At 36.4% G+C, this 20,603-nt stretch overlaps 1 protein-coding gene across 1 annotated transcript in view; it reads left to right on the forward strand.

The window, feature by feature from the left end:
* Positions 1-20,603, forward strand: part of BRAF (B-Raf proto-oncogene, serine/threonine kinase) — a 195,241-nt gene that overhangs the window by 74,322 nt on the left and 100,316 nt on the right. The window contains exons 2-3 of the mRNA XM_012649745.1: positions 127-228; positions 3,892-4,155. Of these exons, the coding sequence (XP_012505199.1) occupies positions 127-228; positions 3,892-4,155 (366 nt within the window). The remainder of the gene's footprint in view (positions 1-126; positions 229-3,891; positions 4,156-20,603) is intronic.

The following is a 20,603-nucleotide window of genomic DNA, read 5'->3' on the forward strand; positions in this document are numbered from 1 at the left end:
AATGATCTTTAAGCTCTAAATTTTGAGGAACATTGAAAGTTACTGCAGTGTAGTTGTCTACATTAAAATATTTCTAATTCATATCCTAAGTAATTTTTATTTAAATTGTTTTAAAATATTTTTTAGGTGTGGAATATCAAACAAATGATTAAGTTGACACAAGAACATATAGAGGCCCTGCTGGACAAATTTGGTGGGGAGCATAATCCACCATCAATATATCTGGAGGTAAGCTTTTGAGTATCATATCTTTAGTAATTTTGGGAAGAAAAAAAATGAACTAAAAGCATTTGCACTGATAATCTTGGTTATTTTAGGGGATAGGATTAGGAATAGATACAAGAAGAGAGAATTAGCTTTGACTTTATTATACTTCTTAATCTTGTTTTGTTTCACTTGTTACAATAAATGCTACTTTTGTAATTTACAAAACTAAAAGGGAAATTTCGAAGTATTTCTTTGAATTAAAAAAGAAGAGAGGGAACACTCTTTTGGAGGTCAGCAGACTAGTTACCATATTGGAAAACGGGACAATTTTGTAAAATATCTTTTCTAACTTAAGTCCCCCCAAAATTGGTTTCTGCTTCATAAGAAAAAATTTATAATCTGTAAATAGTCCAACATTGTTTAGCTTTATTGTTTAAGAGTGCCTTGAGGTTTGTGCCAAGCCCTGAGCATGATTGTGAATTTATAGAGTTAGTCATTGTTCTTAATCCTATGAGATAGTGGATACTATTCTAATCACAGATAAGCTTTCTTGGCATTAGTTTCCTTGTATAACCCAGCAAGCTATTATGGAGTCTAGGCGGTCAGGCTCTACAGCCCACACTGTTCACTACTATCCTACACTGCCTTTCTCTGTAGAAGCTGGCTCAGCTATAATCATTAGTCATACAGGGAGATAACCCTAAATTATAAATGATCAGGTTGCCATTTGGCTCTAAATGCTGGAAGTTTTTAAGTACAGATTGAAAGGCATCTAAACTAAATTTCTTCAACTTAGTAATCTAATTACTTTTTAAAGGGCAAATTAAGTCTTCAGTATTTTATGAGAAAGTAAGCTTGCATTTCTAAAATAAACTTGGAAAGTTCGGAAATAACAGTTAATAAACTGCTTTCTTCTTTCTCCTCTACTTCATGTGGCTTGTCTTAGATCACACTACTAGTTAGTATTAAAGCTAGGACTAGAATTCTTATCTCTGAATACTGGTTGGTATACTTCCTAATATCCCATGCTATCTCTTTTACTTGTATGTCTTAGGAGGCCAAGCAAAGAAATCATAAGGAGGCAAATAGTCCTACCAAAAATGGTAATATTTTGTTAATCAGAATTAGACAATATAACCAGCAGTTTTTCTGCCAGCCATTTCTGTACCTTAAGGACAATTTCCCCCCACCATGCTCAGGCATAATACATTTAGATCACTAACCAGTCTCAGTATAGCGGTGATTCACCACCTCCTCCACACACACTCTTCAGGCTTTTTACTATTCAAGGACAGATCATTAACAACAACAACAACAAACCTTCAAGCTTGTTATTCTGTGCCCAGTACTGTGTTAAGTGCATTTATTAATTTAATCCTTATAATTACTTTGAGCTAGATACTAGGTATTTTTGCTATCTCCTTTTTATAGCTGAAGAAACAGTAAGAGGCTAAGTAACTTACCTGCAGTGACTGCTAATTATGGAAATAATGCAGATCTCTAACTCAGAAGTCTATGCTCTTGATCACTTCCTTATTCTATATTTATCATGACATTCTCTCTCTCACCCCTGCCCCTCCCAACAGCTCTTCTTATTTTAGCTAAATATTTCTAATTCCTTAAGCTATTTTATGTGACGTTGTTAGTGGACCTTATACTAGATATATTCTATTTGGTTGGTTCCTTTTAGAATTATCCACACAAAATTGAATCACCTATTCAAACTAAGTATAATTGGGATAGTATACATCAGACCATGACTCATATGTTGTATCATTAGCATGTGGTAAAGCAGATTCTTATTCTCAGGGACTAGTGCTACAAAATTTGTAATATGCATATATGTGCATATACACACACACATACACACACGTACTGTAGAAGTCAGTATAATAAAATGATTAAGATGAATCGTGGAGTCACACAGACTCCATGTTTGAATCCCAAGTGCACCTTAGTTTCCACAGACATAGTACCTAATCTTATTCCCAACCTCATTGGTAAAATGGGAATAATATCATGTGTGGCAATTTAAGGATTAATTGAGTTCATAATTATGAAATAGAGTTCCTGACATATGTATTAAGTACTCCATAAATAGTTGATTCATTCATTTAACAGATATTTACTGAGTGCCTGATAGCATTTGTACTGTTCTAGGACCTAGGAAATAGCAATTTTAAAAAATGGCCCCAAATCTCTGCCTTTAAATATTAATAGCTCATGTTTTAATGGGGGGAGGAAGATATACACAATAAACACATAAATGAGTTAGAACATTGCACTTATCACCATTTATATACCATGAAGAGGAGCCTGGCTAGAGATAATAGAATTCTTGCCTGGGGAAAGTTGACTAACCCAAGAGAAAAGACCTGTAGGTATTGATATTTGAAGCCCTGTCAGTGAAAAGCCAAGTCTACTGATGATAACCCACTGTGTCCTACTATTCTACAGGTTTCCAGTCCACCATTTAAGAGTCCTTAACACTTTCTCTTTTCTCTTTTATTTGTGGCAAAATATACATAACATAAAATACCTATTTTAACCATTTTTGAATATATAGTTCTGTGGCATTAAGCACATTCATATTGTTGTACAACAATTATCACCATCTATCTCCAGAACTTTTTTGTCATCCCAAACTGAAACTCTGTACCCATTGGACACTAAATCCCTACTCCGTTCTCCCCACAGTTCCTCGCAGCCGCCATTCTGCTCTCTGTCTCTATGAATTTGACTACTCTAGGAACCTCTTATTAACAGAACCATATGTTAGATTGGTGCAAAAGTATGGTTTCAGACCATGAATTTTAAATCATTATATTAATAACTAGACTCAAACACATCTTTATTAACCAAAATAGGAACCATTACAATCAAAACATTTTTGCCAACCTCATCTCCTTTTCAACTTCTTTTTCTGTTAAGCTTATAATACTACAAGCATTTATGAAAGACCATGAGGGAAAATCAAAGATTTAAAAATGGCATTTTCTACCTCAAGGATTTTATTATTGGGCTGTCAAGAAGCAGATGGATATATTTTTATTTGTGTAAGTGCTATACATGAGAAATAAACAAAATAGAAGAAGGAGGCAGTTACACATCTTCTGAGCCACATTGCGGAGGTTTTGGTGCTAACAATGAGATCTTGCACTGTGTCTTGAGTCTTATTTTTTGACAAATCTTTTTTAACACCTCATCTCCTTTTCAACTTCTTTTTCTGTTAAGAGCGTGTGGCGGGGGGCGGGGTATGAAACTTTATATGCTTACAGCTCTTCTGGAAAAAAGAATTTTTTAATGGGGGCATTGGACACCTATCCTTGATGTATTATAGTATTTTATCTTAAATATGTGATTTGAGAGATAAATTATGATTTGATGAGAAAGCTAAAAATACTATGTTTTTTTATTATTCATAAACCATCTAGATATCACATACATTTAGGCCAGACTTCTTGGTGTAATGTAGTGTAGTGCCTTATAACAAACAGTTTATCAATTTAATGGTGAAAGTATTAATTTGCAGTATTTGTAGCACTTACTTTGTAACTTGTAACTTAAATCTCCATTAGCAATATATTATTGAAGAGATTATAATCAAAGACTGAAATTTCATATTTCCTTTTGTTAATGTCAAAATAAAGTCCAGATTCAATATAAGTCTACTTTATTTTATAGGCCTATGAAGAATACACCAGCAAGCTAGATGCCCTCCAACAGAGAGAACAACAATTATTGGAATCCCTGGGGAATGGAACTGATTTTTCTGTTTCTAGCTCTGCGTCAACGGACACAGTTACATCTTCTTCCTCTTCTAGCCTTTCAGTGCTACCTTCATCTCTTTCAGTTTTTCAAAATCCCACAGATGTGTCACGGAGCAACCCCAAGTCACCACAAAAACCTATCGTTAGAGTCTTCCTGCCCAACAAACAGAGGACAGTGGTGAGTCAGTTTTTAATATCATCATTTTGCTGTTTCTTTGTTTCTTTCAGAAAAATCAGTTGTTGAAAATGACTATATTATTCATACTTAGAGGTCATGCAAATAGAAAGGATCCATCTCAAACAAGAATGGAAAAGATAATTATTTGTTGCCAAAGTCTGTGTTCCTTAACTGAAACAAATTATCTCTAGTGTCAGATTTGACATTCTAACCTATCTACCAAACGTGCACCACATTCACGTCTGAGTACTGGTTTAAAATCAGTCAGAATTTCAGACTTGAGCTTGTTTATTATCTAGTATATGCCAGGTAAGATTCATTCTTCACCCTTAATAAATTCCCATTCTGAGTTATTATCAAATGTTGAATTTTCAGTGTGCTTGATATTTTTCCTCTTGTCTACATAACTTTTGATAATTGTTTATTAGTATCACCATTGGAACAGTGTACCTTGTAAATGACATTTAAAGCAGAGAAATCTGCAAAATTATTGTGGGTGGTCTATAATCCTCAAGTGCAAAAAATATTGCCAATAGACTTAATAAATAATGTGTCTATATGCATCACTACTTTTTTAATGTATATGGTTGCTTTTGACATTAATAAAAAAATTTCATTTCTGAATACAACTGAAGTCAGTTTTTCATTTTTTTCTTAGACAACAGAAATTAAAAGTATGAATGCTGTTGTTCAGTATTTCAAATTTTTTTTGTCTTAAAAAATGTTATTATAAAGATATTTTATGCCCAGAAGTTAGGAATTCTTGCATTAGAGGTTAGACTGAGGACTAATGGAGTTAGCAATAATCAGCCTGTAGATTTTGATCTTACTTGGGAAATATGGCTTTCTAAGATGTTTATTGTCAGGGAAGACATCCATTCATACTTTTCTTGCCCTTTCTTCCATGAACAGATAAGAATTGGTTGCAATAAAATGGACTCTAATTATTCATTGTGCAGAATTACGAATCAATTTATAAAACAAATTCACTTCTCCCACCCTTTCTCTTTCTTCTGTTGGGTAGAATGAAATTAAAATGATTTTTCCCACATTAAGATGAGGAATTACTAAGCAGTATCTTTCCAGGGTTGCCTCTCTTAAAAGGGGAGTATAAGGTGAAATTATTTATGAACTATCTATGAATAGAAATTCTATCTTTGAAGCAGCCTGTATTACAAAACGATTTATGGTAAAACATCCTATCCCCAGTAGATTTTTTTTTATTTTTATTTTTTTTTTTTTTGAAACAGAGTCTCACTCTGTCGCCCGGGGTAGAGTGCCATGGCGTCAGCCTAGCTCACAGCAACCTCAAACTCCTGGGCTCAAGCAATTCTCCTGCCTCAGCCTCCCTGGTAGCTAGGACTACAGGCCCACACCACCATGCCCGGCTACTTTTTTCTATATATTTTTAGTTGTCCAGCTAATTTCCTTCTATTTTTAATAGAGATGGGGTCTCGCTCTTGCTCAGGCTAGTCTCGAACTCCTGACCTTGAGTGATCCACCTGCCTCAGTCTCCCAGAGTGCTAGGATTACAGGCGGGAGCCACTGCGCCCAGCCCCCAGTAGATTTTAAATTAATTCTTTATTGCCTGTATTCATGAGCAGGATGTAGGAAATGTCCTAAGTCCCAGGCTTTTGCCTTTTTTTCATCACAGTATTCTTCCTCCTTTCAGGTTCTGCTAAACTTAGTAATTATGTGAGGTTGTTAAAGATACTCTTTCAAATTTCTTAGCCTAATCTAAATGATTAAGATTAACTAACCTTTTTGTATTTATGAGAGGGGCCAAGAGAAATTTACAATTACCACTAAAGCTTATAATTTCCCTTGTAGAAGGCGATAAAGATAATTGAGACTCTTCAAAGATGTAAAATGATCATAAATGAAGAACTACTAGGGAATTGACTAGGCTTACCCTAATTATCCTGGCTAGGCTTAGATTAAATAAGTGGCTGGCTCATTCTTGTCTGTTATACTCTCAGTTTAACTTTTCATATTCAATACTCAGAAAAACTCCATATCATAAACTTAGTAGATCTTATGAATAGTCAATAAATGGGTCTACAGTATTAAACTCTTTCAATAATTGTTTTGCCGTTCTCCCTTCATCTGAATCTCTTAGTTCTTTCTTAACTGCCTCTTTTCGTCTCCTTTTCTTCCCTCAATTCTTATTGGTATTAACAGTGACTGAGTATTGGCCATGTTATATTCCGAATTCTTTGCTAACATCTTTACATATATTGTCTAACCCAGGATAGTTCACATTCTAAGTAAAATTGCGGTAATGCACAACAGCCCCTCTGTCAACATACGTATCTGTATCTGTTTGTCCTCTACACTCAGGAACACAGGGCAGTGGAACCTACTAGCAGTAAATGAAATCAAGTACCAAAAATGAGATTATTTTTAAAAAGAGGATTTAGATTTGTAGTCCAAGATAACAGACTAAAAACTTGCCTTTATGTATTTTTTTCTCTCTAAAAATTCTATTGCTATGACGATAAAGATATATAAAAAAATAAGTTAATAAAACAAGAGAGGATGCTGTCAGAGGACTAGGAATTTTTAGGAATTCCTGGAAAATGGAAAATGCCTGATTGGATAAATGAATAAGCCAAAATAGAAAACCAAATAAAATTCTAGGGGCTAGAGTCTTACATGAAGGGAACCAGTCTTCTCAGCAAAATCCTGATGAAGCATAAAACTTGTCAGCAGTTACAAAGAAGTGGATTTGCCTCTTGGGCAGTCATCAGGGTAATTAATTGAAGATCTTGCTTTGGCAGGAGGACAAAGTCTTATGTCTTCAGGAATTAGGCCTGTAATTTAAATATGAATATTTTGAAGGTATGGGTTAGTTGTGAGTACTGTGGAGAACCAAAGCAAACCAGACCCCACTAAAATCATTGAAATTCTGAATTTAAAATAAAAATAAATTTAAAAAAAAGGTCCTGGCCAGATATTTTGAAACCTCTGATAATGGGCTGCTGAGTCCCCAATACAGCCCTACATTGCATGTCTCCATAGAGATATAAATGTAGCCTCCTGGAGCTGTACGAGGGGACCCTGTCAGTTCCTCTTCTGTATATATGGAGCAAATTGTTTATAGTGATTATTCTGTGAAAAAGCTCTGAAAATTGTTTTCTAAACAAAATGAAATTTCTGTTTTGATAATCTCTGCATGAATACTGGAATGAGAAAGATTAGAAGAACCGAACATCACATGTGTCTGAACCTCAGAGAAATCCAGTGTGTGGCTAGGGGGAGTAAAGACTAATCAACCCAGGAATATAAGAATACTGTGCTTCTCTTTGGAGTACACCAGACTTTTCCTCACCCACGTACCCTTTAGTAATCTGTGTATAGTACAGAAAAACAAACTGCTTTCTCTTACCATACTCTCAACACAACACACTTGTGTGACCAGATGTGTAGAGATGTTTTTTTCCCCCACCAAACAATTATCCAATTCTCTCTAGATACCAACTGGTTGTCCCACAATTTAACTCTGTTTTGACAGTATCTTACCTGGAAATAGTGAAGACCCTTCAGGTTAAGGGCCCAGTCCCACAAAACTGCCCCCCCCTTTCAGATGCCAGTCCCAAGTTCCAGGTTGTGACCTGTGCTTCTGACCACTGGCTATGAATCAAGGGTTCCCACAACCCCTTTCTCATATTTGATCATTTATTAGAATAGCTCAAAAAATTCAGGGAAAAACTTTAATTTATTTGTGTAAGCTACAATCCCCAATCCCAGTCTGAGCCTGTTAGGAATCCGGCCACAGAGCTCCACTCCCCACAGCTCTGCCTCTCCCCCACCCTCCCCCACCCATCCGTGGAAAAATTGTCTTCCATGAAACTTAAGAACCAGGTCACACAGCAGGTATCAGTCTGCAACCTGTTAGGGAGACCTGTTAGGAGCTGGCTACAGAGTTCCACCTCCCCTCCAGCTCTGCCTTCCCCACCCCACCCGCGGTCAGTGGAAAAATTATCTTCTGTGAAACCAATCTCTGGTACCAAAAAGGTTAGGGACTGCTGCTTTAAAGGATCTTACAAAGAGCAAAAGATGTTACAAAGATGAATATCCAAATGGAAGAAATACTTAGGGCAAAGTATGTGGGAAAGGGTGCAGAGCTTCCATGCACTCTTCAGGAGTATCACCTTCGCCAGCTACTAGTGTTAAGCACCCTGGAAGCTCTCTGAACCTTGTATTTTCAGGATTTTTATGGAGGCTTCATCACTTAAGCATGATCAATTATTAGCTCAATCTCTAGCACCTCTTTCAACCTCTTCCCAGAGATTGGTGGGTGGGGCTGAAAGTTCCAAGCTTCTAATCATGGCTTGGTCTTTCTGGTGATCAGCTGCTGTCCAGGAATCCACCAAGAGCCACCTCATTAGAACAAAAGATGCTCCTATTACCTAGGAAATCCAAGGGATTAGGAGCTCTGTGTCAGGAACCAGGGTCACAGACCAAATATGAGTACAAAATGCACCTGGCCGAGCACAGGGGCTCATGCCTGTAATCCCAGCATTTTGGAAAGCCAAGGTGGGAAGATCTCTTGAGCCCAGGAGTTCAAGACCAGCCTGAGCAACACAGTGAGACACTGTCTCTACAAACAGTTTAAAAATTAGCCCGTCATGGTTGTGCACACTTACAGTGCCAGCAACTCCGGAGGCTGAGGCAGGAGGATCACTTGAGTCCAAAAATTCAAGGTTCCAGTGAGCTATGATCAGACCACTATACTTTAGCGTGGGTGACAGAATGAGACTTTGTCTCTCTCTCTTTTTTTTTAAGATGCACCTAGCACCACTATCTCCGATCACTTAGGAACTTACATTGATTTTAGGAGCTCTGTGCCTAAAACTGGAGATGAAGATCAAAATACATATTTCTTATTATAAACTACAATATCATAGTCTATCAACATACCAAACCACTTACCATTTTGATAGTAGATTTACTGGACCTATACAACTGTACAGGAATAAGTCCACACCAAATCAACGTAATTTTCGTTTATAAGTATGACTGGGACACTAACAGCAACAGAGAAAAACCAAGATAAAGCAACTAGAACATTAAAAAATACTGTATTTCAGGAGGTACTGCATTCTTCAAACCAGATCAGTTTCATATGAAAATGGAATTATTCAGAGGATCATAAAGAGTTTATATTATAGAAATTAAAAGTATGATTGTTGACTTTAAAAGTTAAACAGACAGGCTAAATAATAGGATAGCTAAAGAGTTAATGAGTATTTTGAAAGATAAAGCTAAGGACATGTCTTAAAATATTTAACAAAAAGAGGTGGCAAATACGAGAGAAAAGATAAGAGTCATGGAGAGAGCCAAAAGGTCCACTTCTATTTAATAAATAGAAGCAAATAAAATAGAGGGAAGAAGTGTTCACAGACATAATACGAAATCTCCCTGTGTTGAAGAAAATACCAACCAGTCTTTAGATATATAGGGGCAACTGATTTGTCAATAGGAAAAGGAAAACAAAGATTGCCCTGGACATATGCTATATAATTAAAAACTTAGAAAAATCGTAAACCTTTTCAGAAAGATAAACTGGTAATCTATGGAAGAATGAGAATTGGATAGCTGTTTCTCACTGGCAAACTGAGGGCTAAAAAGCAGTGGAGCAGAGCCATCAAGGATCTGATGAAAGTTGTTAGCCAAACTAATATTCACGGTTGGGGGAAAAGCAAGATTTTTTGGCTATCTGGGGACTCAAAATTATTTCAGTAGAATATAACAGGTATCTAGGAATAGATCCTAGAATTTAGGAGAATTTAATATGAAAATAATCATTCAATCAGTAGGAAAAAAGGTAAATTATTTAATTTTTGGTGCTGGCACATCTAGAAGAAAATAAAATTGGATCCACATTTTAGATCAGCTACAAAAATAATAGAATCTATTCTATTAGAATAATAGATTCTAGTAGAATGAAGAAATTAAATACAAGACCAGGCACAGTGGCTCACGTCTGTAATCCTAGCACTCTGGGAGGCCAAGGCAGATGGATCGTTTCAGCTCAGGAGTTCGAGACCAGCCTGAGCAAGACGAGACCCTGTCTCTACTAAAAAAAAAAAAATAGAAATTAATTCGACAACTAAAAATATATATATAAAAAATTAGCCGGGCATGGTGGCGCATGCCTGTGGTCCCAGCTACTCGAGAGGCTGAGGCAGAAGGATTGCTTGAGCCCTTGAGTTTGAGGTTGCTGTGAACTAGGCTGACGCCATGGCACTCACTCTAGCCTGGGCAAAAAAAAAAGAAATTAAATACAAAAAAAGAGTAAATCTTTCAAGGAAAATCCAGTAGACCGTATGTAAAATCTAGGAGTTGAGGTTACTGTCTTAATTAATTAAAACTTAATTAGCTCAAAAGCTATAAGAGATAGGCATATTTGACTAAATAAAATTTAAAACTTAGGTTTGGCCCCTCAAAAGAGCAAAGTCAATAGTCAGTGCGCAAACAGTATTGGTGCCGAGATACAAAACGTAAATAGTCTCTTATATATACAAAGAGCACTTCAAAATTGACAAGAAAAAGACATCCCAATAGAAAAATAGGCAAAAGATATTCATAGAAGATTAAATTCAAATCAACAGTAAAGGCTGGGTGCGGTGGCTCACTGTAATCCTAGCACTCTGGGAGGCCGAGGCGGGCAGATCGTTTCAGCTCAGAAGTTCAAGTCCAGCCTGAGCAAGAGTGAGACCTCATCTAAAAAAATAAAAAGAACTTAGCTGGACAGCGAAAAATATATATGGAAAAATTTAGCCAGGCTTGGTGGCGCATGCCTGTAGTCCCAGCTACTCGGGAGACTGAGGCAGGAGGATCGCTTGAGCCCAGGAGTTTGAGGTTGCTGTGAGCTAGGCTGACACCACAGCACTCTAGCTCGGGCAACAGAGTGAGACTCTGTCTCAAAAAAAAAAAAAAACCCAAATGAACAGTAAAATGCATGACCATTGTTCAGATTCACTTGGTTGTGAGAGAAATGCAAATTAAAGCAACCATGAGATCATTTCATCTGTCTGGTAAAAATTAAATTATTAATCGCAAGGGTGCAAGGAGAAAACTACTCATTTCATTGTTGGTGGAAGTGTGAAGTATCACAGCTTATTGGAAAGCACTTTAGTAATATCTATCAAAATTTATAAATACTATGTCTTCCAAGCCACAACTTCCACTATTGGGAATTTAGTACATAAAATAAAAGCATCAGTGTATAGGAACATCGATACAAGGATATACTACCATTACTCATAATGACAAAAAAAAAAAAATAATGCCCATCAATAGGGCAATGAGTACATAAACTAAGGTATGTCCACACCATAGTACAATGTAGCCTGTAAAAAGAATGTTTTTCTAAGAGACATTATTATTGAGTGAGAAAAGGAAAGATGTAGGAAATTGTAATATTACTTATTTTGGTTTTAGATTTCCACTTTGTGGTATTATTGTATGTCCAGAAATATCTCTTTCACCCAAAAATGCTGACTAAAATAGGTTTTATTTAAATGTATAGTTGAGCTCACTAGAAAGTAAGAAAAATCTACAGAGGGTGAAAACAAAGAAGTTGTAAAACCAGAGAAGTACGTGAGCTGATTGTGTTAAGGTATTGCTGAACTATGGCCCTCAGGCCAAATCCCACTCATCACCTGTTTTTGGATAGCCTACAAACTAAGAGTGGATTTTACATTTTAAAATGCTTGATAAAAAAGTCAAAGGAAGAATATTTCATAGCATATGAAAATTATATGAAATTCAAATTTCAGTGTCCATAAATAAAGTGTTATTGAAACACAGCAGTGATACAGTTTGTTTACATATTATCTGTGGCTGCTTTTGTGCTATAGCAGCAATGTTGAGTAGTTCTATACTACTGTATGGCCTACAAAACTCTAGTTCTTTACAGAAGAAATTTGCTGACCTCTGCTGTAGTGGTCTCTGGTGGGGTCATTTTGTAACTCTGTGCAACAAAGGGGTATGCGTGTCAATCTGTGGTGACCACAAGACTGGGCCTTCGGCCAAGTGTCACAAGGGTAGTTGGAACTCAGATTCTCACATAAAGCTGAATGTTTGAAGGACATTACCTTCAGTGAAAAGGTGAAATCTCTTCATCAGAATACATAAATATGACAATGAAACATTACTGTCTTTGCCAAGGCCCTAAATAAAGATTAAAGTTTCTCCTGTGACTTCTTAACTATGGACCTGTTCTCATCATTATGTGGGGTTCACATTTATACTACCTGCATTGTCCATGAACCCTCAAGCAACATAACAACTGGTCCTGGCATGGTAATAACACTCAGGCTTTGGGCAGAAGCAATGCAAACCCTTCTTTGGCCCATCTAGGTCTCATGGAATTCACGGAGATAATGCCCTACTGACGTGCTCAAGGTCCAAAATTATAAAACACACAAGGAAACAGTTTATTATAAGTGAGTTAGAAGATTTCAAAACAGCAGGGTTAGACTCCTAAGAAGGAACCAAATAGAACTTCTAGGTAGTCTTGAAATTTAAAACTCAGTGGATGACATCATCTGTGAAGTATTCTTGCTTGGAATGATTATGTTGAATGCTGAGCTTCTGGACCTTCTGTTTTATAATAAACACTGAGGATAGAGGAAAAAGTTAGGCACCATGAGGAAACAATTAGACAAATTCAGAATGTGGGCTTTCTGTAAGACAGTAGGCCTGGACTATTTGATAAGTCAGTCTCATAGAGGATAAAAAGGTTGGGGTTATTCTATACTAAACAAGACCAAAGAAACAACAGCCAAATGCAGTGTATGATCCTGGGTTGGGAATGGAATGGGAAAGAACTATAAACGGCATTCTTGGAACATGGGGAATTTTGAACACTGACTGACTATTAGTTATTATGGAATTATTTTTAATTCTCTTAAGTGTGATAATGGTAATGTAATTATGTAGGAAAATGTCCTTATTCCTAGGAAATACATGCTTAAGTATTTAGGGATGAAGTGTCATAGTGACTGTAACTTTTCCCCCCACTTTTTTGAGATGTAACTTCCAGTAAAGTGTACAGATCTCAAGTGTATAGCTCAATGACTTTGTACATATGGAACTACCATGACATTAAGATGTAGAACATTCTTAGTGCTTTAGAGGGCTCTCCTGTGCCCATCCAATTCACTGCTAACCCCCAAGATTAATCACTCTTCTCACTTCTATCTCAATTACTTTGGAACTCACTTTCAAATGGTGTAATATAAAACAAAATGTAGAGAAAGAGAGAAAAAGCAATATGAAAAAATAATTTTAGAATCTGAGAGAATTTGGATGTTAATTGTACCATTCCTTCAGATTTTCTGTGTATTTGGAATTTTTCATAATAGAGTTGGAAAAATTGAAACAACATAGAATAAAGGAAAAGTAGAAAGTTCAAAAGAAACAGTTGTCACTAGGGGAAAAAAATGAACATACTGGTATTGACTTGAGGAAGTAGCAAGGGAACACTTTAAATAAAATCCCAATATGTCAAGTTAGTTATAGTAAATTACAGACCAGGTGTGGTAGCTCGTGCCTGTAATCCTAGCACTCTGGGAAGCCGAGGCGGGAGGATCGCTCAAGGTCAGGAGTTTTGAGACCAGCCTGAGCAAGAGCGAGACCCCCGTCTCTACTAAAAATACAAAGAAATTAGCAGGACAACTAAAAATATATAGAAAAAAAATTAGCCCGGCATGGTGGTGCATGCCTGTAGTCCCAGCTACTCGGGAGGCTGAGGCAGTAGGATCGCGTGAGCCCAGGAGTTTGAGGTTGCTGTGAGCTAGGCTGACACCACTGCACTCTAGCCCAGGCAACAGAGCAAGACTTTGTCTCAAAAAAAAAAAAAAGTTATAGTAAATTACAGAGCAAGTGTTAAAATGCTATATAGAAATTAAAATATTTTATTAATTTTAAAAAGTCAATGGATGAGATAAAACTAGATTAAACTGGCCGGGCGCGGTGGCTCACGCCTGTAATCCTAGCACTCTGGGAGGCTGAGGCAGGCAGATTGTTTGAGCTCAGGAGTTCGAAACCAGCCTGAGCAAGAGTGAGACCCCGTCTCTACTAAAAATAGAAAGAAATTAATCGGACAAGTAAAAATATATAGAAAAAATTAGCCGGGCATGGTGGCGCATGCCTGTAGTCCCAGCTACTCGGGAGGCTGAGGCAGGAGGATCGCTTGAGCCCAGGAGTTTGAGGTTGCTGTGAGCTAGGAAGACACCACGGCACTCTAGCCCAGGCAACACAATGAGACTCTGTCTCAATAAATAAATAAATAAATAAAATAAACACATGAGAAGATGTTCAACATCATTAACTGGTAGGGAAGTGCAAATTAAAGTCATAAGATACCATTCCATGCCTCCTAGAATGGCTAAAATTAAAGAGTGACCATATGAAGCATTGGTGAGGATGTGAAGGAACTAAAATTTCCATACACTGCTAGTGGGAATCTATAATGCACAATCCGAAGTACAACCACTTTGGAATACAATTTGACAGTTTTATTTAATGAAATACCTTTCAAAATCCCAACAACTTTTTCTGCAGAAATAGAAAAATCCATTCTAAAAGTCATACGGAATCTCAAGGGACCCCAAATAGCCAAAAACAGTCTCAAAAAAGAACAAAGTTGGAAGCCTCACGCTTCCTGATTTCAAAACTTATTACAAAGCTACAGTAATCAAAACAAAGTGGCACTGGCATACAGATAGATGGAATAGAATAGAGTCCAGAGATAAATCTTCACATATATGGTCAAATGATCTTTGACAAGAGTACCAAGACCACTCCACCAGGGAAAAGAATCTCTTTAACAAATGGTGTTGGAAAATGGAATATCCATATTCAAAATAGGAAGTGGGACCCTTATCTTGTACCTCTGTACAAAAACTAACTTAAATATCCATATACAAAAGAAGGAATTGGGACCCTTACCTTGTACCGTTTACAAAAGCTAACTCAGTGGATCAAAAATTTAACCATAAGAGCTAAAACTGTAAAACTTTTTTTTTTTAATTTTAGCATATTATGGAGGTACAAATGTTTAGGTTATGTATGTTGCCTTTGCCCCCCTTCCCAAGTCTGAGTTTCAAGTGTGTCCATCCCTTGGATGGTGCACATTGCACTCTTTGTGTATGCATATACCCGTCCCCTCCTCACCCCCTCCCTCCTTCCCCCTCCGCCCTGCCTGACATCCAATAGATGTAAAACTGTAAAACTTTTAAGAAGAAAATGGGAAAAGCTTCATGACATTGGATTTGGCAATGATTTCTTGGCTGTGACACTAAAAGGACAGGCAGCACAAAAACAGGCAAATTGGACTAGAGGAAAGTTAAAAATTTCTGTGCATCAGAGGATTTAATCAACAGAGTAAAACGGCAACCTGGAATGGGAGAAATATTTGCAAATTATATATTTGATAAGTGGTTAATATCCATAATATATAAAGAACTCTTACAACTCAACAGCAACAACAAAACAACCCAGTTAAAAATGAGCTGGAATAGACATTTCTTTAAAGAAGGTATCTAAATGGCCAATAATCACATGAAAAGATGCTCAACACTACTAATTGTTAAGAACATACAGATCAAAACTATGATGAGATACCACTTCACACCCATTATGATGGCTACTGTCAAACAAACAAATAGAAAATAACAAAAGTTGGCAAAGATGTGGAGAAATTGGACCCCTTGTGCATTGTTGATGAAAATGTAAAATGGTGCAACTGCTATGGAAACCAGGTTTTTTTAGTTTTCTCAAAAACTAAAAATTACCATATGCTCTAGCAATTCTACTTCTGGGTATATATCCAAAATAATTGAAAGCAGGATCTCAAAGAGATGTTTATACAACCATGTTGATAGCACTATTATTCATAATAGCCAAAAGGTGGAAGCAACCCAAGTGTCCACTGATGGATGAATGGATAAACAAAACATAGTATATATGTATGATACAATGGAATATTATTCAGCCTTAAAACAGTAGGACATACTGACACATGCTACAACATGGATAAATCTTGATATTATGCTAAGCTAATTGAGCCCGTTATAAAAAGAAATACTATATGATTCCACTTATATGAGGTACTTAAAATATTAAGATTCATAGAGACAGAAAGTAGAATGATGGTTGCCAGGAGCTGGGGGACAGGAGTTGTTTAATGGGTGTAGAGTTTCAGTTTTGCAAAATTAAAAGAGTTCTGGAGATTGGTTACGCAACAATGTGTACTTAACACTACTGAACTGTGCACTTAAAAATAGTTAAGATGGTATGCTTTATATCATGCATATTTTTATTACTATTTTTAAAAAAAACAGCATGGTAGTTATATAAAAAGTTAAACATACACTTATCATATGACCCAGCCATTCTACTCCTAGGTATTTATGTAACCAAGAGAAAAGCAAGCATATGTCCATACAAAGAATTATACATAAATGTTCTTAGTTGCTTTATTTGTAATAGTCCAAAACCGGAAATAACACAAATGTCCATCAGCAGGTGAGTGGTTAAACAAATTATGGTATATCCGTAAAATGGAATACTACTCAGTAGAAAGGAATGAACTACTGATATGCACAGCATAGATGAATCTCAGAATAATTACGCTGAGTGAAAGAAGCCAGATGAAAAGGAATACATGCTTGTATAATTCCATTTATGTAAAATTCTGGAAAACACAAACTTTAGTGACAGAAAGCAGAACAGTATTTGAGCAAAGGACTGGGTCAGGAGGGAGGCATTATATAGGAGCACAAGGAAACTTTCAGAAAGGATGAGTATGTTCATTATCATGGATATGGTGATGGTTACGTGAGTGTATATATAATCTCAAAATATTATCAAATTGTGTATTCTGGCCAAGTGTGGTGGCTCACGCCTATAATCCCAACATTTTGGGAGGTCAAGGTGGGAGGATCCTTTGAGACCAGAAGTTTGAGACCAGCCTGGGCAATATAGCAAGAACCCATTTCTACAAAAAATTAGCTAAGCATGGTGGTGTGTGCCTGTGGTCCCAGCTACTCGGGAGGCTGAGGTGGGAGGATCGCTTGAGCCCAGGAGTTAGAAGTTATAGCAAGCTATAATGGTGCCTCTCCAGCCTGGGTAACAAAGCAAGACCCTTTCTCTAAAAAAAAAAAAAAAACAAGTGAAACACTTAAAATTTTTACTACATTTTCGGTAACAAGGGAAATCTCCACAAACATAAGCCATGTTCTTTGAGCTTAATGCAATTAAAGTAGAAATTAATAACAATAATAGAAACCATGTTTTTAGGAATTTTAAGACACTTCTATAAGTCATGGGTCAGAAAAAATTCTAATGGAAATCAGAAAATATTTTTATATTTAATGAAAATATTACACATCAAAACTTGTAGGGCTGGTTTGAGTGCAGTGGTGTTTACAGCTAATTGATCACAACCAGTTACAGATTCCTTTGTTCCTTCTCCACTCCCACTGCTTCACTTGACTAGCCTTTAAAAAAAAACAAAACAAAAACTGGAGAATACATTTGAAGCAGTTCTTAAAAGAAAATTTGTAACTGTAAAACGCTTATATATTACAAAATAAAAAATCAGTGTACATGCCATAAGAAAATGTACAAAAGCATAATGAAAAGATAGCAAAAAGAAACAGAGCAAAAATAAATGAAATAGAAAACAAAATTACAGTAAAGATAATCAGCAAAATAAAGGATGAATATTTGAAAAGACTATTAAAACTGGCAAGAATGAACTAGAAATAAAATGAAGAAAGAAGTAATGTTAGTAATTGTAAAGATACCTTAACCACTGTATAGAGTCTTTAAATTGAGTACAATGAATAACTTTAAAAAATTAGGAAACATAAACAAGATGGTTTATAGACCATTAATGTGTGTTTCCAAAATGAATCAAAAAGAAATAGAAAATTCAAATAGGCCTTGTAGGGGACAAAGAACTCTTCCTCTACCCTCTTAATTTCTGTGGCTGAGGCCCTAGAAATTAAACTGACAAATAACATTAACATGAGAAGAGGCATACAGGTTTTATTTGATGTTAATATTTTTTAAGTGTACATGAGGTTTTGATATAAAAGAAATGAAGGCCCAATAAGTGGATAGGCCTGAGAGATATTATGTACCATTTCAACAAAGAATGATAAATTGTGCAACTGTGAAAAGAAAGGAAAAAGACAGGGTTTCTAGGTACAGTGAATTGTGGGAAGATTAATATATGGGAAAACCTAATGGAAGATAAAGATTATTTTAGTAAGATTTGTCTGCAGATTCCTCTCAGTGTCATCTCTTCATGTTCTTTGTGACCATAAAACTTTGTGTTCTTCTAGGAGCAGGGATTTATGGCAGGCCTCATCTCTCAGGAGTTTTCCTTTAAATCAGATAAAGGAAGCTCTGGGAAGTCTTCTTTCTGCATCTATTGATTCTCAATTGTCTTTAGATCAAAATGATCCTTACGCCAAAAATGGCATATTTGGGGGTAACATTCTGATCTCATTCAGCCTATAACCACTAAAAAAAGAAAATGATGTACACGAAACAATCTACACATACTCATGCTTCATTTTACAGGCAAATTCTACAAAACATTGAAGAAATGTAGAATTCTAGTCATACACAAATCGTACTGTTTCATGGAAGAGTAAAAGAGCATTTCCTAACTGAGTTTAGGAAGTTTGTATATCTTGGTTCTAAAAGCAGACAAAGATCATGTAATAAAGGAAAAATAAAGGTTAGTTTCACTTGTAAACATACTTACAAAAATCTAGTAAAATATTGCCAAACTGACAGTAATGTGTATACTTTAGAGGTATAATAATTATCCCAGGAATGCCACAATGATTTTTAAAAATTGATGCACTTCATATTAGCAGATTAAAGCAGAAACACTTTATGAACTTCTCTAGATACAGCAAGCAAAAGATACTTGACAGCATTCAACACACTTTTGTGATTAGGAAAAAAAACTCTTTGGTGATAAAGGATATCTACCAAATATGTCTAAGAAGCATTCTATTTAATGATGCATTCTCATTAAAATTGGAAACAAGAAAAAGATACCTACCACTACCACTTTTGTTCAACATGGTATTGAATATCTTAGCCAATGCAGCAGAAGAGGTCAAAGATATATATATGTATATGTGTGTAATTAAATATGAAATGTCTGATTTCAAATCAAAAGTGTAGTTTATTATGTCTACAACAAGAAGCAGCATAATCAATCCAAGTATGTGCCTAAACTATCAACACAGTTTTGCCATCTTAACGGTGGTTTGTTTATGCTAGCAACAAAGAAGCCTGGAGAGCGAGTGGCTATGAAATTGCAAAAGGTGTTTTCCACAACTTGTTGAGAATTGAATATTTTTCCTTGCAAGAAGTGGTTCAAAGCCTGGAAGAAGTGGTAGTCAACTGGTGTAAAGTCTGGTGAATACAGTGGATGACAGGGAGTTTCCAAGTCCAGCTTCTATAATTTGAGCAGCATTGTGTGTGTGACGTGGTCGGGTGTTGTTTTGCAAGAGAATTGGCCTGTCTCTGTTGGCCAATCTTGGCTGCTTAATCACAAGCAGCCTCAGCATTTCGTCCAACTGGTTGCAGTAGACATCCACTGTAATGGATTGACCAGATTTCATGAAGCTGATAATACCAGCACTGGACCTCCAGACACCATTAACTTTTTCTGATGAATATTCAGTTCTGGACTGTGTTTCTGCACTTCATCTTTATCCACCCATTGTGCCAAACACTTGTAATTGTCAAAAAGAATCCATTTTTCATCACACATGACAATATGGTGTAGAAATGGTTCACCTTTATGTCGTGACAACAACGAAAGGCAAACTACCAGACAATTTCTCCGCTGACATTTAATTCGTGTGGAACCCATCTATCCGGCTTCTTTACCTTGTCGATTTGTTTCAAATGCTCCAATGTTGTTGGAATGGTAACATCAAACATTGCTGCTGATTCACATGTAGGTTGAGATGGATTTGCTTCCACTACAGTTTTCAGCTTATTGTTATCCACCTTGGTCTCAGGTTGCCCATGTGACTGATTTTCAAGATTAAAATCACCAGAATGGAACTTCTCAAACCATTAATGTACTGTGCATTCATTAGCTACATCCTTCCCACTTCGTTAATATTTTGAGCTGTCTGCTCTGCATTGGTTCTATGACAGAACTAATGTGATTTTGTCTGAAAAACGTTGATAAGAAAGCAGGGCATGGTGGCTGACGCCTGTAATCCTAGCACTCTGGGAGGCGAAGGTGGGAGGATTGCTTGAGCTCAGGAGTTCGAGACCAGCCTGAGAAAGAGTGAGACCCCATCTCTACTAAAAATAGAAAAATTAGCTGGGCATATCATGATGCACATCTGTAGTCCCAGCTACTTGGGAGGCTGAGGCAAGAG

The sequence above is a fragment of the Propithecus coquereli genome, unplaced genomic scaffold (assembly GCF_000956105.1).
Source record: "Propithecus coquereli isolate 6110/MARCELLA unplaced genomic scaffold, Pcoq_1.0 Scaffold302, whole genome shotgun sequence".
NCBI classification, from domain to species: Eukaryota; Metazoa; Chordata; class Mammalia; order Primates; family Indriidae; genus Propithecus; species Propithecus coquereli.